Raw genomic sequence first — 23,918 nt, 5'->3', positions numbered from 1 at the left:
TGCGGTACTAGGCTATATTCCCCTGGTCTATACCTTTAATGGTTAATATGAGAAATTTGCAGTAAAGTATGTTTGCTAGTCGCCACGATAGCCGAGCGGTTAGAGGCTGGACCCGCAAAGCTAAGATGTGTTGCGGTACTAGGCTATATTCCCCTGTCTATACCTTTAATGGTTAATATGAGAAATTTGCAGTAAAGTATGTTTGCTAGTCGCCACGATAGCCGAGCGGTTAGAGGCTGGACCCGCAAAGCTAAGATGTGTTGCGGTACTAGGCTATATTCCCCTGTCTATACCTTTAATGGTTAATATGAGAAATTTGCAGTAAAGTATGTTTGCTAGTCGCCACGATAGCCGAGCGGTTAGAGGCTGGACCCGCAAAGCTAAGATGTGTTGCGGTACTAGGCTATATTCCCCTGTCTATACCTTTAATGGTTAATATGAGAAATTTGCAGTAAAGTATGTTTGCTAGTCGCCACGATAGCCGAGCGGTTAGAGGCTGGACCCGCAAAGCTAAGATGTGTTGCGGTACTAGGCTATATTCCCCTGTCTATACCTTTAATGGTTAATATGAGAAATTTGCAGTAAAGTATGTTTGCTAGTCGCCACGATAGCCGAGCGGTTAGAGGCTGGACCCGCAAAGCTAAGATGTGTTGCGGTACTAGGCTATATTCCCCTGTCTATACCTTTAATGGTTAATATGAGAAATTTGCAGTAAAGTATGTTTGCTAGTCGCCACGATAGCCGAGCGGTTAGAGGCTGGACCCGCAAAGCTAAGATGTATTGCGGTACTAGGCTATATTCCCCTGGTCTATACCTTTAATGGTTAATATGAGAAATTTGCAGTAAAGTATGTTTGCTAGTCGCCACGATAGCCGAGCGGTTAGAGGCTGGACCCGCAAAGCTAAGATGTGTTGCGGTACTAGGCTATATTCCCCTGTCTATACCTTTAATGGTTAATATGAGAAATTTGCAGTAAAGTATGTTTGCTAGTCGCCACGATAGCCGAGCGGTTAGAGGCTGGACCCGCAAAGCTAAGATGTGTTGCGGTACTAGGCTATATTCCCCTGTCTATACCTTTAATGGTTAATATGAGAAATTTGCAGTAAAGTATGTTTGCTAGTCGCCACGATAGCCGAGCGGTTAGAGGCTGGACCCGCAAAGCTAAGATGTGTTGCGGTACTAGGCTATATTCCCCTGTCTATACCTTTAATGGTTAATATGAGAAATTTGCAGTAAAGTATGTTTGCTAGTCGCCACGATAGCCGAGCGGTTAGAGGCTGGACCCGCAAAGCTAAGATGTGTTGCGGTACTAGGCTATATTCCCCTGTCTATACCTTTAATGGCTAATATGAGAAATTTACAGTAAAGTATGTTTGCTAGTCGCCACGATAGCCGAGCGGTTAGAGGCTGGACCCGCAAAGCTAAGATGTGTTGCGGTACTAGGCTATATTCCCCTGTCTATACCTTTAATGGTTAATATGAGAAATTTGCAGTAAAGTATGTTTGCTAGTCGCCACGATAGCCGAGCGGTTAGAGGCTGGACACGCAAAGCTAAGATGTGTTGCGGTACTAGGCTATATTCCCCTGTCTATACCTTTAATGGTTAATATGAGAAATTTGCAGTAAAGTATGTTTGCTAGTCGCCACGATAGCCGAGCGGTTAGAGGCTGGACCCGCAAAGCTAAGATGTGTTGCGGTACTAGGCTATATTCCCCTGTCTATACCTTTAATGGTTAATATGAGAAATTTGCAGTAAAGTATGTTTGCTAGTCGCCACGATAGCCGAGCGGTTAGAGGCTGGACCCGCAAAGCTAAGATGTGTTGCGGTACTAGGCTATATTCCCCTGTCTATACCTTTAATGGTTAATATGAGAAATTTGCAGTAAAGTATGTTTGCTAGTCGCCACGATAGCCGAGCGGTTAGAGGCTGGACCCGCAAAGCTAAGATGTGTTGCGGTACTAGGCTATATTCCCCTGTCTATACCTTTAATGGTTAATATGAGAAATTTGCAGTAAAGTATGTTTGCTAGTCGCCACGATAGCCGAGCGGTTAGAGGCTGGACCCGCAAAGCTAAGATGTGTTGCGGTACTAGGCTATATTCCCCTGTCTATACCTTTAATGGTTAATATGAGAAATTTGCAGTAAAGTATGTTTGCTAGTCGCCACGATAGCCGAGCGGTTAGAGGCTGGACCCGCAAAGCTAAGATGTGTTGCGGTACTAGGCTATATTCCCCTGTCTATACCTTTAATGGTTAATATGAGAAATTTGCAGTAAAGTATGTTTGCTAGTCGCCACGATAGCCGAGCGGTTAGAGGCTGGACCCGCAAAGCTAAGATGTGTTGCGGTACTAGGCTATATTCCCCTGTCTATACCTTTAATGGTTAATATGAGAAATTTGCAGTAAAGTATGTTTGCTAGTCGCCACGATAGCCGAGCGGTTAGAGGCTGGACCCGCAAAGCTAAGATGTGTTGCGGTACTAGGCTATATTCCCCGGTCTATACCTTTAATGGTTAATATGAGAAATTTGCAGTAAAGTATGTTTGCTAGTCGCCACGATAGCCGAGCGGTTAGAGGCTGGACCCGCAAAGCTAAGATGTGTTGCGGTACTAGGCTATATTCCCCTGTCTATACCTTTAATGGTTAATATGAGAAATTTGCAGTAAAGTATGTTTGCTAGTCGCCACGATAGCCGAGCGGTTAGAGGCTGGACCCGCAAAGCTAAGATGTGTTGCGGTACTAGGCTATATTCCCCTGTCTATACCTTTAATGGTTAATATGAGAAATTTGCAGTAAAGTATGTTTGCTAGTCGCCACGATAGCCGAGCGGTTAGAGGCTGGACCCGCAAAGCTAAGATGTGTTGCGGTACTAGGCTATATTCCCCGGTCTATACCTTTAATGGTTAATATGAGAAATTTGCAGTAAAGTATGTTTGCTAGTCGCCACGATAGCCGAGCGGTTAGAGGCTGGACCCGCAAAGCTAAGATGTGTTGCGGTACTAGGCTATATTCCCCTGTCTATACCTTTAATGGTTAATATGAGAAATTTGCAGTAAAGTATGTTTGCTAGTCGCCACGATAGCCGAGCGGTTAGAGGCTGGACCCGCAAAGCTAAGATGTGTTGCGGTACTAGGCTATATTCCCCTGTCTATACCTTTAATGGTTAATATGAGAAATTTGCAGTAAAGTATGTTTGCTAGTCGCCACGATAGCCGAGCGGTTAGAGGCTGGACCCGCAAAGCTAAGATGTGTTGCGGTACTAGGCTATATTCCCCGGTCTATACCTTTAATGGTTAATATGAGAAATTTGCAGTAAAGTATGTTTGCTAGTCGCCACGATAGCCGAGCGGTTAGAGGCTGGACCCGCAAAGCTAAGATGTGTTGCGGTACTAGGCTATATTCCCCTGTCTATACCTTTAATGGTTAATATGAGAAATTTGCAGTAAAGTATGTTTGCTAGTCGCCACGATAGCCGAGCGGTTAGAGGCTGGACCCGCAAAGCTAAGATGTGTTGCGGTACTAGGCTATATTCCCCTGTCTATACCTTTAATGGTTAATATGAGAAATTTGCAGTAAAGTATGTTTGCTAGTCGCCACGATAGCCGAGCGGTTAGAGGCTGGACCCGCAAAGCTAAGATGTGTTGCGGTACTAGGCTATATTCCCCGGTCTATACCTTTAATGGTTAATATGAGAAATTTGCAGTAAAGTATGTTTGCTAGTCGCCACGATAGCCGAGCGGTTAGAGGCTGGACCCGCAAAGCTAAGATGTGTTGCGGTACTAGGCTATATTCCCCTGTCTATACCTTTAATGGTTAATATGAGAAATTTGCAGTAAAGTATGTTTGCTAGTCGCCACGATAGCCGAGCGGTTAGAGGCTGGACCCGCAAAGCTAAGATGTGTTGCGGTACTAGGCTATATTCCCCTGTCTATACCTTTAATGGTTAATATGAGAAATTTGCAGTAAAGTATGTTTGCTAGTCGCCACGATAGCCGAGCGGTTAGAGGCTGGACCCGCAAAGCTAAGATGTGTTGCGGTACTAGGCTATATTCCCCGGTCTATACCTTTAATGGTTAATATGAGAAATTTGCAGTAAAGTATGTTTGCTAGTCGCCACGATAGCCGAGCGGTTAGAGGCTGGACCCGCAAAGCTAAGATGTGTTGCGGTACTAGGCTATATTCCCCTGTCTATACCTTTAATGGTTAATATGAGAAATTTGCAGTAAAGTATGTTTGCTAGTCGCCACGATAGCCGAGCGGTTAGAGGCTGGACCCGCAAAGCTAAGATGTGTTGCGGTACTAGGCTATATTCCCCTGTCTATACCTTTAATGGTTAATATGAGAAATTTGCAGTAAAGTATGTTTGCTAGTCGCCACGATAGCCGAGCGGTTAGAGGCTGGACCCGCAAAGCTAAGATGTGTTGCGGTACTAGGCTATATTCCCCGGTCTATACCTTTAATGGTTAATATGAGAAATTTGCAGTAAAGTATGTTTGCTAGTCGCCACGATAGCCGAGCGGTTAGAGGCTGGACCCGCAAAGCTAAGATGTGTTGCGGTACTAGGCTATATTCCCCTGTCTATACCTTTAATGGTTAATATGAGAAATTTGCAGTAAAGTATGTTTGCTAGTCGCCACGATAGCCGAGCGGTTAGAGGCTGGACCCGCAAAGCTAAGATGTGTTGCGGTACTAGGCTATATTCCCCTGTCTATACCTTTAATGGTTAATATGAGAAATTTGCAGTAAAGTATGTTTGCTAGTCGCCACGATAGCCGAGCGGTTAGAGGCTGGACCCGCAAAGCTAAGATGTGTTGCGGTACTAGGCTATATTCCCCTGTCTATACCTTTAATGGTTAATATGAGTTTGCAGGAAAAGTATGTTTGCTAATCACCACGGTAGCCGAGCGGTTAGAGGCTAGACCCGCAAAGCTAAGATGTATTGCGGTACTAGGCTACATTCCCCGGCCTATACCTTTAATGGTTAATATGAGAAATTTACAGTAAAGTATATTTGCTAGTCGCCACGATAGCCAAGCGGTTAGAGGCTAGACCCGCAAAGCTAAGATGTATTGCGGTACTAGGCTACATTCCCCGGCCTATACCTTTAATGGTTAATATGAGAAATTTACAGTAAAGTATATTTGCTAGTCGCCACGATAGCCAAGCGGTTAGAGGCTAGACCCGCAAAGCCAAGATGTATTGCGGTACTAGGCTACATTCCCCGGCCTATACCTTTAATGGTTAATATGAGAAATTCGCAGTAAAGTATATTTGCTAGTCGCCACGATAGCCAAGCGGTTAGAGGCTAGACCCGCAAAGCTAAGATGTATTGCGGTACTAGGCTACATTCCCCGGCCTATACCTTTAATGGTTAATATGAGAAATTTACAGTAAAGTATATTTGCTAGTCGCCACGATAGCCAAGCGGTTAGAGGCTAGACCCGCAAAGCTAAGATGTATTGCGGTACTAGGCTACATTCCCCGGCCTATACCTTTAATGGTTAATATGAGAAATTTACAGTAAAGTATATTTGCTAGTCGCCACGATAGCCAAGCGGTTAGAGGCTAGACCCGCAAAGCTAAGATGTATTGCGGTACTAGGCTACATTCCCCGGCCTATACCTTTAATGGTTAATATGAGAAATTTACAGTAAAGTATATTTGCTAGTCGCCACGATAGCCAAGCGGTTAGAGGCTAGACCCGCAAAGCTAAGATGTATTGCGGTACTAGGCTATATTCCCCGGCCTATACCTTTAATGGCTAATATGAGAAATTTACAGTAAAGTATATTTGCTAGTCGCCACGATAGCCAAGCGGTTAGAGGCTAGACCCGCAAAGCTAAGATGTATTGCGGTACTAGGTTACATTCCCCGGCCTATACCTTTAATGGTTAATATGAGAAATTCGCAGTAAAGTATATTTGCTAGTCGCCACGATAGCCAAGCGGTTAGAGGCTAGACCCGCAAAGCTAAGATGTATTGCGGTACTAGGCTACATTCCCCGGCCTATACCTTTAATGGTTAATATGAGAAATTCGCAGTAAAGTATATTTGCTAGTCGCCACGATAGCCAAGCGGTTAGAGGCTAGACCCGCAAAGCTAAGATGTATTGCGGTACTAGGCTACATTCCCCGGCCTATACCTTTAATGGTTAATATGAGAAATTTACAGTAAAGTATATTTGCTAGTCGCCACGATAGCCAAGCGGTTAGAGGCTAGACCCGCAAAGCTAAGATGTATTGCGGTACTAGGCTACATTCCCCGGCCTATACCTTTAATGGTTAATATGAGAAATTCGCAGTAAAGTATATTTGCTAGTCGCCACGATAGCCAAGCGGTTAGAGGCTAGACCCGCAAAGCTAAGATGTATTGCGGTACTAGGTTACATTCCCCGGCCTATACCTTTAATGGTTAATATGAGAAATTCGCAGTAAAGTATATTTGCTAGTCGCCACGATAGCCAAGCGGTTAGAGGCTAGACCCGCAAAGCTAAGATGTATTGCGGTACTAGGCTACATTCCCCGGCCTATACCTTTAATGGTTAATATGAGAAATTTACAGTAAAGTATATTTGCTAGTCGCCACGATAGCCAAGCGGTTAGAGGCTAGACCCGCAAAGCTAAGATGTATTGCGGTACTAGGTTACATTCCCCGGCCTATACCTTTAATGGTTAATATGAGAAATTCGCAGTAAAGTATATTTGCTAGTCGCCACGATAGCCAAGCGGTTAGAGGCTAGACCCGCAAAGCTAAGATGTATTGCGGTACTAGGCTACATTCCCCGGCCTATACCTTTAATGGTTAATATGAGAAATTCGCAGTAAAGTATATTTGCTAGTCGCCACGATAGCCAAGCGGTTAGAGGCTAGACCCGCAAAGCTAAGATGTATTGCGGTACTAGGCTACATTCCCCGGCCTATACCTTTAATGGTTAATATGAGAAATTTACAGTAAAGTATATTTGCTAGTCGCCACGATAGCCAAGCGGTTAGAGGCTAGACCCGCAAAGCTAAGATGTATTGCGGTACTAGGTTACATTCCCCGGCCTATACCTTTAATGGTTAATATGAGAAATTCGCAGTAAAGTATATTTGCTAGTCGCCACGATAGCCAAGCGGTTAGAGGCTAGACCCGCAAAGCTAAGATGTATTGCGGTACTAGGCTACATTCCCCGGCCTATACCTTTAATGGTTAATATGAGAAATTTACAGTAAAGTATATTTGCTAGTCGCCACGATAGCCAAGCGGTTAGAGGCTAGACCCGCAAAGCTAAGATGTATTGCGGTACTAGGCTACATTCCCCGGCCTATACCTTTAATGGTTAATATGAGAAATTTACAGTAAAGTATATTTGCTAGTCGCCACGATAGCCAAGCGGTTAGAGGCTAGACCCGCAAAGCTAAGATGTATTGCGGTACTAGGCTATATTCCCCGGCCTATACCTTTAATGGCTAATATGAGAAATTTACAGTAAAGTATATTTGCTAGTCGCCACGATAGCCAAGCGGTTAGAGGCTAGACCCGCAAAGCTAAGATGTATTGCGGTACTAGGTTACATTCCCCGGCCTATACCTTTAATGGTTAATATGAGAAATTTACAGTAAAGTATATTTGCTAGTCGCCACGATAGCCAAGCGGTTAGAGGCTAGACCCGCAAAGCCAAGATGTATTGCGGTACTAGGCTACATTCCCCGGCCTATACCTTTAATGGTTAATATGAGAAATTTACAGTAAAGTATATTTGCTAGTCGCCACGATAGCCAAGCGGTTAGAGGCTAGACCCGCAAAGCTAAGATGTGTTGCGGTACTAGGCTATATTCCCCAGTCTATACCTTTAATGGCTAATATGAGAAATTTACAGTAAAGTAAGTTAGCTAGTCGCCTCCGTCCACGACACCTAATTTGGTAGTTGGACGTAAAGCCCGCCTGAAAAAAATAGGCAATCACTTTACTTTCTATTAGCAGTTAGCGAAAGACAAAAATATACGTCAGTGATAAATTCGTCCAACTAGTCCAACTACAAAGAGAACAAAAATTGGTGCAGGCTTTTCCGGATCATTTCCCACCCAAAAATAAATATCTTAATTGATTTTCCGTAGCATTAGAATTCCATATGGTAACTCTTTTGATAACAAACTTCTTTTACTATTTATCCTCTTCAATTCCATCATTTAGAAAGTAAAATGTTCCCCAAGGAAAATTTGGATTTTCCAGGAGGATTTTTGGAAATTGAAAGCACTCTTTCAATGTGAAGCCTCAGTATTTATTATTATTATAAATGTTTTATTAGAAAATAATATGTTACATGTTTTTGTTTTTAAATCTTAGTATAATAGAATAATTTCACCCAACTATATATATTAAGAGGCATTATAATTTTGCTGGGATTTTCAATTTTCCAAACGATTCCGTTTATGTATTCCAAGTTAAGGGATTTATATCAGTCAGTTGAAGAAAATGTCATGCTGGAAAACCAACTTGTTGTGAATGCCTCTGAATGGATTAAGGGCACCTGATATGATCTCGGATGCTTCAGATAAAAGGCTAATAAAGCCAGAAAATTATAGTTCGTGGAAAACCCTAATTATTTACTTTTTATTTCAAATTTAATAACAATCTCAATGCCTTATTCAGGAAAGTTAACCTTAATCTAAAAAAAAAATTCACTTAAGTAACGGTAAAGAGCTAGAAATAAACAAAAATTTATATGAAGTAATTTAACGCGTACATATGAGTCACCCAGCACGCTTCTCTCTAAGAAAGGCTTTTAAACGACATTGAACTAAGTATGTTTGTAATACTTCTGGGATAGGTATGCGATTTAAGTGGGATTTCCAACAGTATTGGATAAATTTGTTGCTAGTATTACATTAGAAAACAGGTAAGTGTTAACATTATTCGTACAACCAGGTTTTGAATCCTGCTTCTATAGATAAAAGACAATGAATATATAATTTGTATAGAATATAATTAAAAAATCACGTCATTCTTAGTACATAGTTAGAGTAGTGTATAATTTTTTTTTAAAATTATTTATTGAAAAATTTACAACTGCAAAATTAGCATCTAGTAAATATGATGTAGGGAAAAGATGAGCTCAAGAGAGGAGCAGTTGTCCACTGGCAACCCTCGGAGATACTGTCAAGCAGTGAGCAATGAGATATACGCAGGCGAAAGGGGAAAAGTGAAGAACTGAGATGAGCGAGATGAGAGTAATTAGCAAGGTAAGAGCGCTGAGAGAGAATAGTGACTGAATGAGATGGGAGAGGGATATTTACTTATTTACTAAGGAAAAATTATACATCAATTTTACTCCATCAGAAGATCTCTTGGCCAACGGCGTCTCAGTCTTCTGTTGGGGATTCCCAGTAATGGATTAAGAAGAAAGTTCTTGGATTAACGGATTGTAGTGGAGAGAGAGAGGGATAGAGTTATGAAATGTTTTGTACCGAGATGTGATGAGGTCGCGTACAAAAGGAACATTGAGATCTTTGTGGATGGCCTGGTTAGAAACATAAAATGGAGCATTAGTGATTCTGCGGAGAATTTTGGATTGAAGAGTTTTGTACTCGGTTATAATTAGAGCGCTTGGTAGTGCCCCCTCACTTCTATTCCGTAAGTCCATAAAGGTGTTCAGTGCAGTGTTGTAGATGAGCACTTTATTGTCTAGAGTAAGATGGGGTACGTTTCTCAAGTAATCGTGAGAGCAGTTTTGTAACGTCGGTTTAGTTCCTGTCTCTTAAGTTTAATAAATACATTCCAAGTGAGTCTTTTGTGCCAAATAGAGTCCCAAGATAAAGCGAACTTTATCCACAGAAGGAAGAATTCTACCATTTAAAATCACTGGAGGACAAGTCGCTCTCCGAAGAGTGAAGGTGATGTGTATAATTTTATATTTTTTTCTGAAAAAAAAAAATGTTTTGTTCAAGAGCATCTTGGAGGGCATAGATTTAGTTTTAAAACTGAAATCATCTTTCCTGGATGTGAAGATGGCTCTGCAGATGACGGTGATAGTATGAGCACGATCGCTTGTTTCTTATAATTTGTGGCAGAGTATTCAGATTAACCAATTGTGATTTTAATTGTTACTGTGCAGTTCACACTAGTTTGTATGTTTATCTTTAGATAGTAACTCACAAAATAATTTTAAAATTGCTTGTTTTCTTTCAGATGAATATTATTGGAGTCCTAATATTGCATTGTCAAGAGAAGGTTTATTTCTTTTTTATTTCGTCACCTGGATATGATGATGTTATGGCTGACAGAGAGGTGAAGAAAATGGTATAGTCTAAATATAGCAAAATAGATCACTATTCTTTGAAATGATTATCGACACAATTCCAATAATCTTTACTTAATAAACGACATATTTTTAATGTGACTAACATTGTTTGGCAACGATCCTGACTATTCCCAGCAGAAGCTGTAATGGTAGTTTTAAAAAATTGTAGTAAAGGCTAAAGTAAAAGGTTACAAGGTGTTTTATTGTCTGTTTCCGGTGAGGCTTTGTCTCTTGCGTGGCCTGTATAGTAGGTTTTCACAATCATTTTCTTTACGTTACGATGCAATGAAAATATGATATTTCGGGCCTCCATTTTTCCCTTCGATTTCCATGGGTTCTTATTTTATTTTTCGAGTGGGAATTCGAACTTAATTTTTACTTACCTTTTCTAAAATATCACTGTTATACGAGGGTCGTTTGAAAAGTCCGTGCAAAAATAAAAACTACTTAATTTTTTGGGGTAAACCTTTTTTATTTTTCAACATAGTCTCCTTTTAGGCTTATACACTTCGTCCAACGCTGCTCTAGTTTGTTGATCCCTTCCGAATAATAGGATTTGTCCAAGTCTGAAAAATAGCCATTCGTTTCTGCAATCACCTCCTCGTTTGAATAAAATCTTTTTCCCGCCAGCCATTTCTTCATATTGGGGAACAAATAGTAGTCCGAGGGAGCCAAGTCTGGAGAATAGAGGAAATGTGAAACGAGTTGGAACCCTATTTCCATTAATTTTGCGACCACAACTGCTGAGGTGTGAGCTGGTGCGTTGTCGTGATGGAAAAGGACTTTTTTGTGGGCCAATCGTGGGCGTTTTACTTGCAGCTCGGTTTTCAAACGGTCCAATAACGATTAATAATATGCACCTGTAATAGTTTTACCCTTTTCCAGATAGTCGATGAGGATTATTCCTTGCGAATCCCAAAAGACAGTCGCCATAATCTTTCCGGCCGAAGGAACGGTCTTCGCCTTTTTTGGCGCAGATTCCCCCTTGGTAACCCATTGTTTAGATTGTTCTTTGGTCTCAGGAGTGTAGTGATGTATCCATGTTTCATCCACAGTGACGAAACGACGCTTAAAGTCGGATTCTTCTGGAACAGCTGCAAACCGTCCTTGCAACACTTCACACGATTTTGTTTTTGGTCAAGCGTGAGCAATCGCGGCACCCATCTTGCGGATAGCTTTGTCATGTCCAAATGTTGATGCAAAATATTATGTACCCGTTCATTCGAGATGCCCACAGCACTAGCAATCTCACGCACCTTCACTCTTCTGTCATCCATCACCATATCATGGATTTTATCAATGATTTCTGGAGTAGTAACCTCAACAGGGCGTCCAGAACGTTCAGCGTCACTTGTGCCCATATGGCCACTCCGAAAATTTTGAAACCACTTATAAACTGTTCTAATCGAAGGTGCAGAGTCACCATAATGTTCATCAAGCTTCTCTTTAGTCTCCTGAGGCATTTTGCCTTTCATAAAGTAGTGTTTAATCAACACACGAAATTCTTTTTCGTCCATTTTTTGAAAATCCCTCGACTTCCTCGATTCAAACGAATGCCAAACACAAAGAAATAGACCGATCTGGCTGAAACTTGGTGTGTGTTCTTCCAAGAGATGCTACTAACTAAACATAACCTCGATACGCGCCAGTAGTGCTATCTCTCTGACTTTGCACGGACTTTTCAAACGACCCTCGTAAAGTATTGCCTATTTTTCAGGGTTTTACGTCCAGCTAGCTACCCAATTAAGTGTCGTGGGCTAAGGTAATTGGCAAACATTCTTTACTGGTAAAAAATTCTCATGTTAACCATTATCTTAAAGCCTAAAGCGTTAATCAAATCAAGTACCACAGTCGATTATGATGGGTCGATGATGAGGACTTTTTGGGCGGTCGAATGATGCCAGAGGTGTCTCAAGCGGAATGGAAAAAAAATGCTTTGACAAGTGGTTCGAACGTATGCAGAAGTGTAGGAGAATATTTTGAAAAACAATAAAGTCATTTAAGTCATTTTCAATGACTAATTACTGTTTTTTTTATTATTAGGCTCAAAATATGAATAGTGCCCCTCGTAATTACAAAGTAAAACACAGTTTAATACTACAAACAAATATTATTTATTAAAAAACTCATATTCAAGGCTTTTTGCAGCGAAGTTTAGACAGGTTAGGTGAAGATTTTGTTTAACTACCTTCTTAGAATATTAATATATTATATATTAATAATACAGGTACACGATTATTGTTATTTTCTAAATAATTATTCAATGATGGGCCAATAGTCGTGTTAATTGCCGCACTTCTCGACACAGTGAATAATCTGTTGATGAAGATGACTACCCTCTGCCTAACTCAAGTGAATCTATTCATTGATTTTTCTTTTCTTTCGTGTTTATTATTTTTGAAAGAATGTATTTTTTATCTTCGGTTAGATTTGATCAGTTTAGTGGATCTAGAGAGATATATATATATACACTTTCTTAGTAATATTTTCTTCTTAGAAGAAATACGGGCAGGATATCCTTTTAATCAATTATTTTCCAGTAAATTCTGAATAATTTTTACGGATATCCTGTTTGTAAGTTCTTAAGAAGCATGTTTGGTGCAGTTTTTATTTTATACTTTCCATTTCATAACCAGTACTTTTTCAGAGTAGATTCAGCCGGCGTTTTTTTTAGAGTTTGGGTTGATAATTTTCGACTTTTTGGGCGGTCGAATGTTTCAGTGGCATAAAACAACGGCTGTTCTGTTGGATACCTATCTTACCTGCAACCACTGGAGCTTTTAAGCATCATCTCTTAAACCTGTAAGATTAGATAGAACATGTGGCTACCAAAAGAGGCGGTTTTTTTGGCCGCCCCTTGAAGTCTTGGCAGTCAACCCCTTGTAGGGTTGAGACGGCTGGTTCTCTAGCCTAAAGCTCCGCAATCCTTTCAACATTGTCAATACTTCTAAAATAGTTTGGCAGGAATTTTAGCTTTAACCCAAATTTGTACATATGTACAAACCTAATAAACTTTGAACTGAATCATTTTTCAGATGATATATATTAGGGGTTCTGGAGTAAAGACTATGACTCCATACAAAAGTATCCTGGAAGATAGGATGAAAAAATAATTGCCATTTCAGTCGTGATACATTTATTCTGCTGAGCTTTCAATCTAGGGACTAGGTCATCTTCAGGGCTAGTTTACAAAGTAATATTTTTACTCTGTCCATGAACAGACAAGACAGAAGACACACCAACCCTGTAATGTAAAAATATTACTTTTTAAACTAGCCCTGAAGATGACCCCTAGTCTCTAGGTCGAAAACTCAGCAGAATAAATGTATCATGACAGAAATGGCAATTATTTTTTTCATCTTAATGAAACTATAAATCAGTCACCAAAAAGAATGAACAACAATCCTGGAAGATGTTGAAGCCAAACTAAACTTACATTTAATAATAATCCGAATTTTTAAAAATATAAGCCGCCAGTATTATGAGAAAGTAGATTTATTATTTGCAAGTTTTCTGAAGATTTGTTTACCGTAAGAAGTGTCCTTCGATTCATCCTGGAAGATGTATTTTGAAACATTGAAAAAAGATGATTACTTATTCAGTTTGACAATATTGTAGCTACATACATAGGTGTGATCTTGGTTAATGCTTTTCAATTATAATCCAAATATCTTGGAATGGAAATTATAAAGGTGACGTTATGTAAGAGGTCATGACAAAGACAAACACCGCCCACTTAATATTTCGTCAAGTCACACCCGGACACAACTTTGTTCGTGACCTAGTCGCAGCAACAACAAATCTTCTTTTAGTATAAACACTACGTATTTATACTAAAAATAATGCAAAATGCATTAATGTAAATGATAAATCTAAAAGAATAATTATATGCACACGAAAAAACATTGAATTTAATTAAAATATTTGTTAAAATTCATTATAATGGAGGAAAGTTTGATACCTAAGGTTGAAGAAAGAGAACTCGTTTTGGTTATAAATGTTTGCTAATTTTGCCAAAAATTAAATTTTGATTGCGTAAAATGTATGAAAAATAGTGCCTTTATAATTAAAATTGATGAATGATTTAAATAAATCCAGCTGTAATAAGTATGTTATTATGTACAGGAATTCTAAATTATTGAGTTTTCTTTCTAGAATGTACATCAAAACAACACACCAATGTAACCAATATTATGCGGCTCAATATTTATATTTCTAAATAAAAATATCTGAATTGATTTCTAAATTTTGAAATGAACAGTTGTAATTTCAAGTGTTTTTACGTTGATTGAGTTTAATCCTCCTCATTACCTAAATTACTAAATTACAAAAATTAAAAATTATTAGAAAAAAAATGTATTATTCACACTTTACTGCCACATCGCCAACTATGTCCGTCTCGCAGATCATACAAGGTAAGCCCAATTTGGTCTAGATTAGATTCTACAAGATTCGTCAGAAAGCGTAGCCTTCTGCAACCTTATTGGTTTCTCTCAGCAGTACCACAAGCCCTTTCACACGGAACAGAATCCTTCCAGTGAGGTTTCCTCACTTCCTACCTGATAGAACCTACCATTTAGGATATCCATTGTCAGTTTCGTGCCATTTTAGTGCTTCTTACGTCTGCCGTGACTCGCTGGAGGTCTTCGTCCTCTTGCAAGTAATATTACGTCTACTCAAATTGAAATATTGTCAAGTCGCTTGCCTCTCGCCTAAGGTTTCCTTCTATCCACTATTCCAGCAGCTCCAAACCTCCCTCACTAATCGAAATTGCTTTGGAGTATCCTTGCAGAACTCATGCAAAGACCCTAATTGCTGAATCAATTACTAATTAAGTCCCACCTGCAAAAAAGTAGGCGGTTAATTTTTATTTATTTATTTTTATTTTTTACTTTTTGAAGTGCCAATTTGTTTTTACCCTTTTTGGCCAACTTAGATAATAATGGTATTTATTTAATTGCAATGGTTCTAACTCGTACATTTTAAATTGTAACTAGGATGCACAAAAATAGCAAAGAGATCTTCCTTAGAAATACCAAAAGGAAATGACATGTACAATCGATATCAAGATGCTAAAGGCAATGGTAAGAAGAAGCAATTTTTCTTTTAGTGTTTTTTAGTTTAACGAACTGTTTGTGTCTGGATTGAAGGACGAGGTTGGTGTGACGTCCAACTACCAAATTAGGTGGCGTAGACTGAGGCGACTAGCAAACATACTTGACAATTATTAATTTCTCAAATTAACCATTAAATAAAATCCAAGGCCCATAACGGGAATCGAACCCGGTGCTACAATATATCGCTATACGGATATCTTGCTGTAATAAATTATTATAAATTAATAGGAATTTTCATTTTAAGAAAGAATCAATTAAAAATAAGACTGCTACAACTGTTTTATTTTGTTTAAATTGATTAGATGATTATGAACTTTGTTCAGACCGAAGAAATGACGGTATTGTCTACGAACAAGGATTCTCTGTAGATTATGTGAAAGGAAGAGGTGATTCTGTAGGACAGTATTACAGAATTGAGAAATACCGTGATAGACATCTCTCCTTAAGTAAGGTGATTATGTCTAAATTACTATTATGATTTTATTTATTGACTTTTTTTTGAGGGGGGTACATTTTTTTTTGGTCTTCAACTTATTATTTTCGTTTACAGGAAAAACTGCTGTTATCTTCGTCTAATAAGTGGCAGGGAACAGTGTCGACAAATGCTAGTACTAAAAGTAAGTACAACATGAAACAGCTGATTGTGTAATCAATGCAGTGTTGAGCTTGACTTTCCGCCGCCAAATTAACGGCAAAACGAATTGCTAAAGTAGTGCATCTTCTTTAAACTAGTTGTAATAGTTACATATAAGTAGTTCTGTAGCTTTTATTTGAAACATTATTTCAGGAAAATTCCAGTGAAAGCACTTCTGGAAGAATTTTACTGGTTAACCTTTCCTCTAGTTTGCCATTACTGTTTATAGTACTGTATTGGCAATAATAAAATGGACTGAATTTCTTAATATGAAAAAAAATTTGATAATTGAAAATACCACTTTACTGAAAAAATTGTCCTCTATTTATAGATTTTCTGGCAAACGGTTCCAATGATTTAATTTGAACTTAGTATAGTGATTTCATACATTTATTTATGGTTGCTTCAATCCTAACCTTTACTTAGACGAGCCATTATATATGTTCATATGTATACATATAAAAGAAACCCTGCATTCCTGTTTCAGATTTTGGCGGAGATGGGGAAGAATATAGAAATATTACTATGCAAAACAATGAAATTGATAAATCATCATCATCAGCATCGTCTACTTCAGAAGCTGAAAAGGTGCCCAAGAAAAACGTGAAACCTTTGGAAAAGAAAAAACTGAAAACTAAAAGGAAGAAGGTCAAGCGAAGGAGGAAAATGAAGACAAATATTCAAAAGGTAGAAAGTAAACTGAAATAATTTTATTTGTTGTAAATGTATGCTCAGAGTAATGTTGTAGTCGTGCGATGTTATTGGCATTCACTGAACTTAATATTGCTGCAATTTTCACTCGGGGAAAAAAATGTTGATAGTAAACGCTCTACTGTATCGATCCAGAACGCATAAGTTCTGTTTTGTGTTGAAAAAATATCGTATTAATCATAAAAATGGTACTTATATAACGCAAGGCCTCCTCCCCTTATAATATTAAACATGCTCAGTAAGAGAGCTAATTTTCAGCAGATCAAAAACACCGTTTTGTTTATAAAAAGTACTATTTACAACGGCAAGAGTGTTCGAGGTAGGAAAACCAGTAGTTCCTTTCGATATCGCAGAGAATTCTGGAATATTGATGATATGATGGCGATTTCAAAACTACTAGAGTGGAAATTGAATTATTGTTATTATTAATGACGTATTTATTCATTATTATTGATGTACCGAATTGCAAGGTATTAAGTTCGAAAGTGTCAAGGTTAAAAGCAATCTTAAACAATCCTATTCAGAGATTTCAAGAGAATCAATGATTCTGCCAGTTATGTAAGTTATATTAAAAGAATTGATTTTATCTATTGCAATGCGGACCTAATCACATTTTCAATATATTAAAAGCGTTTGAGGGAATACCTAAAAGAACAACCGGAAAACCGGAGACGTAGCTGTTATTTTGTAGTCTTTTTTTTCCCCGGAAAATGATTTTCGGGGAGTTCTTGGGAATCATTGCTTTTCACATTAATAAGGAAGGGAAAAGTCATTAAAGGTTCGATCTGTGGACCACTTAATAAAACGTTTTAACTTCAAAGCAAAATTTTATGAAATATGATTAGGGCCCAGGGATCACCGATAATTTGGCGTCCATTCTGGGTTTTTTTAACGTAATTAAAAAAAAAGAAAATTGCTTAAAACACTATTCTCAAACCTATGTAAACTTACGGACTAGAACTGTGGGGTTCAGCCAAACCTACAAACATACGGACAGTACAGGAAATTTCAGTCAAAACTCCTACGACAGATAGTTGACGTTCCTTTCTATGGTGACTAACCTCACTCTTCACAAAGACCTTAACATTCCCTTCATAGACCAACTCGCCATGACTTAATACACAAATTCCGTACTGCTCTCTCGACTAGCTCTAATCCTCTTGTAGTGTTGGACTCGCTTCCTCTGACATCCCTAATACTCCTCGCCGACTGAATCGCCAGTGGCCTCGCGACTTCCTTGTAGGCTGAAGACCTAAACGCCATTATTCTCCTATGTCTCCTCTCTCCTCCTCATTTTCACCACATTCTCCTAACTCCACACATTCTCCTCTCTCCTATAGATAGTGCTACCGCTGGGTAGTTTGTCTCTCCTTCTGCTCTTCCCTCACCAGTTCATCGCTCTCTCCATATTTACTGATTGTATACAATGTATACAGATTGTAAATTACAAAATAAAATAAAAAAAATTGCTTAAAATAACCATTTACAGCTTACATTATATTGTTAAAAAGTTACTTTGTTGTCCGGATTAGGCGGGATACCGAGAACTTTCCGCTGTTCTCGGTATCTTGAGATTTTCTTTTAAAGCATTTCAAATGTGCAAGGACGAAAGTGTGCTCATTTTAAATTTATGATTCTGAGTATTTTATATTATTAAAAATTATATTTAAAATAAAAAATGATTAGAAGTTGACAAATGTTTTTGGCTAGTTAGTTTTTCCTATTCCAGAATGTCAAAAAAGTGAATGAGAGCATCCTAGATGTTAGTCAGCCAAAAGTAAAAGAGCCCTCTAAGGAAGTTCTGGACAATGTGAACCACAATAATTCTTACATCAAAAAGAAGGCAAAAACTGTCAATAATAAGAAACTTTTGAAAAAGAATCTAAAGCACATTGGAAACTATTTAACGCCCACCTTTGCAACGGTGATGAAAAAGACGAAGAAAGTTCGTTTACCAAACGTCTTAGAACAAGTGCCATTCATAGCTGGCCAGTCGTCAAATAGGTCGCACAATTTGGCCGCCAGATTGCAGGAGAATAAGATATTGGATAAAATAAATGGTAGTCGTACTGATACAAATTTGCAAATCAATAAAATTGATTCGATTTTATCAAATCAGATGCATATGATCAATAACATTAAAAGAAAGTGAGTGTACAGTTTTTATTTATTTATTATAACGTACTCTATGACATTTTTAATAGGTAATTCAAATACCTTTATTACTATATCTTTCCTTTTATCGATAATTCATCTTTCCTATTATCGATATGTATTTATTTTGCATAGTTACGGTTTTATATACTTGTTAAATAAAAATCACATTAAAAGGATCATAACCTACAAAAAAGTTTGATTATAGTTAATGGATTTTTATAATTAGTATAATAAAATGTTTACCAAAATTTATTACTATTTTTATATTGTTGCTTTCTCTAAACTTAACCTCTCTTAGGTTTTCCATTATTTTTATAACTCGTAAGGTTAGATCACATAATCACGCTAGCTTTCGTGCACTTACAAACAGCGTAGCAGGAACTACCAGAATTTGCTCAGCTCGAGAAGATTGTTTGGATAAGAGGAATTATAGAGGTGGTGTACGTAAGTGGAATTTTTTTTTATAACTGGGATAAAGATTGACTCCAAGGATTGTGTGGATTATTGAATGGGAAACATAGAATGGAGCATTATGGATTTTACAGGTGACTGTACTTTGTAGGATAAAACATTTGGTTTGAACCCTGAGTTCAGTTTCTATATTATGTTAGCTATCCACCTCCATGCGTAACGCCTGGTTATTGAACTTAAAGCATACTTTAACTAAAAATAAGGCATTACTTTGTTCTTAACACAAATCGTTACTCCATTTAAAAACATTCCACTTTAAGTATACCAATCCCAATAATTTTTGTTTTCGTTATTTATTATTTGTATGCCTAGATTTTTTTTCTTTAATTAAACAGTAATAATCGAAATTAGTGTAAGTAGTTTCTGAGAATTTTATTTCCTGTTCCCCCCCCTGATATGAATGAAAATAACTTGATTTATAATACAATTGTTTTAGGAGACTCATTCAAAGGATGGACACCACGCCTACGGATGATGATGTCATCAATAACGGCTTGATTATTAAAAAATGCGATAAAAACAAATTAATTAAAGACGTCATTCAGAGGTTACAAAAAAAATTTTCAGAAGATATAAAGTTAGTTAAATGATTTTTTTCCTTTTTCTTACCTTGAGTCCGAAAAACTAGTTTTTTTTTTTAACCAATTGTGCGAGTGTATGGTTAACATTATTCAAAACAGTGTAGACATTTTGAATTTAGGATCTAGGTTTACATGCCACCATCGGACTCAACAATACGCTTTTTTTTAACCAAAAATCAGAGCTAACCGGAAGTATCTCTTTATTTAATTTGTTATGCACTTCCTTGGATTTTTCGAAAACGTTTCCTCATCCGATTTTGTTTTAAACGTAAACTATGTACGTCTATTTCGTTGAACTAGTTCTACCATTTTTTTTTATTATTTAAAACATTTTCGATTAAGGGAAGGTTATTTCTGAACGAGAGGGATTTATAATGTACGAAAATTAGCTAATGAATAACAATATGTATTAAAGCGTGTTGGAAATCCCAGGCTCGAACCCAGCTGCTGACAACTTAGATTTTCTCTTCTCAGGAGCTTCTTACAGCTCACTGTCCGGAGACCGAATTGCACTGAAAAAAGTTCCGGACATGAATGAACTTAAATTGTTGACTCGCCGTGAATTTGGAAAAAAATAAAATAATTATGGAACCCAAAATAAAAATTTAAGGAGCAGTTTTGTGAATGGATTTTTGAAGTTTTATGGATTTTTATCCAAAAATTGACCTTGATAGTGAACAAGTATTATACGAGGGGGTACCCAAAAAAAACCGGAATTATTTTTTAAAAGCTATTTACAAATTTTTTACAGAACAACCTTATCCCCTTCAAAATACTCTCCATTACAACTAATTTATTTTTTGAAAAAGCCGTTTTTGCTCATTTTCGGCAACTTTTTTCTGGAAACCAATTAGATTTGGGTTGTTGCAAAAAAATTACAGTTATAAAGGAGGGTTTGCCCTATATTTTAAAGAAAATTTGGGAATTTTATCTTTTATAGAAAAAGAGAAAAAAATTGTCAAAGTTGGGTGTTTTTCAACGTTACGCTTTTTCCTGCAGTTTTTGACGATCAACCCTTATACAACTGTCCTACCGGACAGTTTTAATTTGTCCCACCGGTGCTTCCACTGTTCGAAACATTTTTTGTAGTCATCTTTAGAAATGGCTGACAGCTCCTTCTTCGTTTTTTTCTTGACCTCTTCAATGTTGTCAAATCGGTGACCTTTCATGCACTTTTTCATGCGTGGAAATAAGAAAAAGTCGCACAGAGCCAGGTCAGGCGAGTAAGGTGCGTGGGGCAGCGGAACCATGCCATTTTTAGCCAAAAACTGTGTAACAGAGATGGCTGTGTGTGCAGGTGCATTGTCGTGGTGGAAGAACCAGTCTCCTGATTGCCACAAATCGGGTCTTTTTTGGCGAACACTATTGCGCAATCTTTTCAAAACTTCCAAATACAAGGTTTGATTGACGCTCTGACCTGGGGGGGGGGGACAAACTCTGAATGGACTACGCCTTTGGCATCAAAAAAGCAAATCAGCATTGTTTTGATGTTTGACTTGACTTGACGACATTTTTTTGGTCGGGGTGAAGATGACGTCTTCCATTGGCTCGACTGTTGCTTTGTTTCTGGGTCATAACCATAGCACCATGACTCATCACCAGTAATGACCTTTGACAGAAAGTCTGGATCAGTTTCAAGCTGTTGTTTCAAAGCACGACATGTTTCAACTCGATGTTCTTTTTGTTTGTCAGTCAGAACTCGAGGAACAAACTTGGCAGCAACCCTTTTCATCCCCAAATCTTCCGTTAAAATTCGCTGAACCGAGCTCCAAGATAACCCACTACTCTCTGACAGTTGATCAATTGTCTGTCGACGGTCTGTGAACACCAGCTCTCGAATTTTTTTCAACATTTTCGTCGATTCGGGCAGTTGATGGACGTCCAGAACGAGGTTTGTCATCAATCGACATGTCGCCATTTTTAAACCGAGTAAACCACTCGTATACTTGAGTTTTTCCCATAGCGTCATCTTTGTAAGCTGTTTTCAACATTAAAACACTTTCAGCAGCATTTTTGCCGAGTAGAAAACAAAATTTCAGAGCTACGCGTTGTTCACTTAAACTTGCCATCATAAAAAACGAAAAAAGAACAAAACAGCGCTGGTAAAAACAATCAATGCAGATGAACAGAACAAGCCAGGCAGACAACACAGGCAGGACTGAACTGGCAAGGAATTGCGCTATACACGTCTAGCGGTAGAAATGCGTACTACATAAGCTCCATGCGCGGCAACGCAATTTCGGTTATTTTTGGGTACCCCCTCGTATTGATTTCATCTACTAGATATTTTAGATAAATTGTAGATATCAAGAATTTTACTTAAATAAACCTTTGGTATGAGAAACGTCATTTAGATTAGATTTTTTCTTAATTCATTTTTGTTTTCTCTTAATCTTCGTTAAAGGAGGTACAACGCATAGGTTTAGCATTCAGACAAGACACCTCTAGAGGCGTGGCTAAACAGCCGAATCTTGTTGAACAATACATAACAGTTTATGTCCGTGTTTCCATATTTTCTGTATCAACGTCCCTTTATTAAAACACTTTCTGTTTTTCGAGCTTTATATAATGGCAGCTAGATATCTCATTTTAAAAATACTTGTTTTCAGCCGCCAAGAAGAATTAGAGTTTAAAATTGAAACCAAAACAGACTGCAGTCCGGAAGTTATTGAAGAATTTAAAGATTTATGTGAAAAAATGGAGGAAGATGAGAATACTATAAGAGCATTGCTATCATTAATTGACGATGTAAAAAAAAAAAAAGACATTAATTTTATAGTATTATTAGTGAACGATATCTTAAATTTAAATGTACGTTTTGTTCACTATGATGTTCCGGAGCTTGGAAGCCCTAATTATGTAAGGTGTGGGTGTACACCCTTTATATCTCTTGGCAAACACATAGGGTAGAGTCTGAAATTTTGAAAATATTCATTGTGGTGTCCATTGTTCTTAGGGGACTCGCTTCATTATTTTTTTTTTTGGTAACTGGCCCACTGCGAAACCCAGGATTGGGAAAACCGTTTCCTGATTGGCTGAACACCATCGAGAAACGAGTTAATACTCCTTCACCTGTACCTGCGTAGCTTTCTGAATCAAATGTTCTCCCGATCCACTCTGGTGCAAGACACTTTTTGTTCCTTATGTTTTTTTTTTTTTAGGAAGGATTTTCCTCTACATCATCTACTTAGTCTCATTAGAAAAAGTCGCAGGGACTTAGCTGTTAGGGTAACCATGCCATATTCTCTCTAAATGTTCTTTCTCTCTCTCTCTCTCTCTCTAGAGAGAGAGCCCATTTCGTTCCATCATCTGTCAGCTTTGCAGGCTTTTTGGTGAAATTCATCACGCCTTCCCAAGCAAGCGTATATACACACACATATATATATATATATATATATATATACTGATCATTTTTTAAAAACCACATTATAGGACTCACAGAACCTTCCAACGGACATGTTCAATAAAACGTGGATTTCAAAAATTACGTTAGAAGTACGTAGTGTTTTCACATACTTTAAAGAGAGATTAAAAATAGAATCCAAGACAGTATCAGCCAGGACTAATGCTGCTATCTATGAAAGTGCACTACAACTTCTATTTCTTTTAATTACTTTCCCGATCTTCTAAATTAGAGTAAAAGATTTAATTTAAATACCCTCGTCTTTATTATATTGAAAATAATAATTATTTAATAAAATTCCAAGTCCTCGGTAGATTTGAGACGATTGTCGACAATTTATTATAAGAGAAAGATAGTTAGTTCTTAACCAATTGCATTTAATTTTTATATCACTCTATAAATTTTTGTTTCAGGTGTGTGCATTAAACCATCTAATTGAGAAATTGAAGCAAAAGAAACAGCAAAAACGTAGAAAATAGTTTGTGATTTTTTTTTTTAAAGTACATCAATTTGTTTTACAAAAAGTCTTTCAATTGTCATTAAATTTTGTTTGTTTTTTCAA

At 37.8% G+C, this 23,918-nt stretch overlaps 1 protein-coding gene and 1 long non-coding RNA gene across 13 annotated transcripts in view; both read left to right on the top strand.

The window, feature by feature from the left end:
• The window catches only part of LOC141455220 (uncharacterized), a 150,438-nt gene extending 140,057 nt beyond the window's left edge, over positions 1 to 10,381 (top strand). For 3 of the 4 annotated variants that reach the window (XR_012459169.1, XR_012459166.1, XR_012459167.1), the window contains 2 exons: positions 9,085 to 9,224; positions 10,171 to 10,381. This is a non-coding gene — a long non-coding RNA (uncharacterized lncRNA). The remainder of the gene's footprint in view (positions 1 to 9,084; positions 9,225 to 10,170) is intronic. The other variant, XR_012459168.1, reaches the window with a different exon arrangement.
• Positions 10,382 to 14,391: 4,010 nt separating this feature from the next.
• On the top strand, positions 14,392 to 23,918 carry LOC141455211 (uncharacterized). 9 transcript variants are annotated; one of them, XR_012459163.1, is made up of 9 exons: positions 14,392 to 14,697; positions 15,280 to 15,366; positions 15,702 to 15,850; positions 15,950 to 16,016; positions 16,521 to 16,720; positions 18,474 to 18,892; positions 19,272 to 19,345; positions 19,809 to 19,949; positions 23,770 to 23,918. XR_012459163.1 is itself a non-coding variant. In XM_074130102.1 (9 exons), exons 1-9 carry the CDS (start codon positions 14,637 to 14,639, stop codon positions 23,833 to 23,835), a joined length of 1,419 nt encoding a protein of 472 aa, XP_073986203.1. In that variant the 5' UTR covers positions 14,393 to 14,636; the 3' UTR covers positions 23,836 to 23,918. The 9 variants fall into 9 exon arrangements, 7 of the variants coding, with proteins under 7 accessions (XP_073986203.1, XP_073986202.1, XP_073986206.1 ...); XM_074130102.1 differs by lacking the exon at positions 19,272 to 19,345 and adding an exon at positions 22,563 to 22,812 and having other exon boundaries at positions 14,393 to 14,697; positions 15,723 to 15,850; XM_074130101.1 differs by lacking the exon at positions 19,272 to 19,345 and adding an exon at positions 22,563 to 22,812 and having other exon boundaries at positions 14,393 to 14,697.

This window comes from Rhodnius prolixus, unplaced genomic scaffold (assembly GCF_049639745.1).
Source record: "Rhodnius prolixus isolate KJV_2025 unplaced genomic scaffold, Rpr scaffold_33, whole genome shotgun sequence".
Taxonomy (NCBI): domain Eukaryota; kingdom Metazoa; phylum Arthropoda; class Insecta; order Hemiptera; family Reduviidae; genus Rhodnius; species Rhodnius prolixus.
Note: the sequence above shows the minus strand (reverse complement) of the source record. Positions and strands in the feature narration are given on the sequence as shown.

Bases quoted from the DNA above. Each gene is read 5' to 3' on its own strand.
- LOC141455211 (XM_074130101.1), top strand. From the start codon at position 14,637: ATGTATTATTCACACTTTACTGCCACATCGCCAACTATGTCCGTCTCG. The intron at 16,721-18,473 runs GTAGAAAGTAAA...TTCCTATTCCAG, and splicing joins TGAAGACAAATATTCAAAAG to AATGTCAAAAAAGTGAATGA. The intron at 18,893-19,808 runs GTGAGTGTACAG...CAATTGTTTTAG, and splicing joins ATCAATAACATTAAAAGAAA to GAGACTCATTCAAAGGATGG.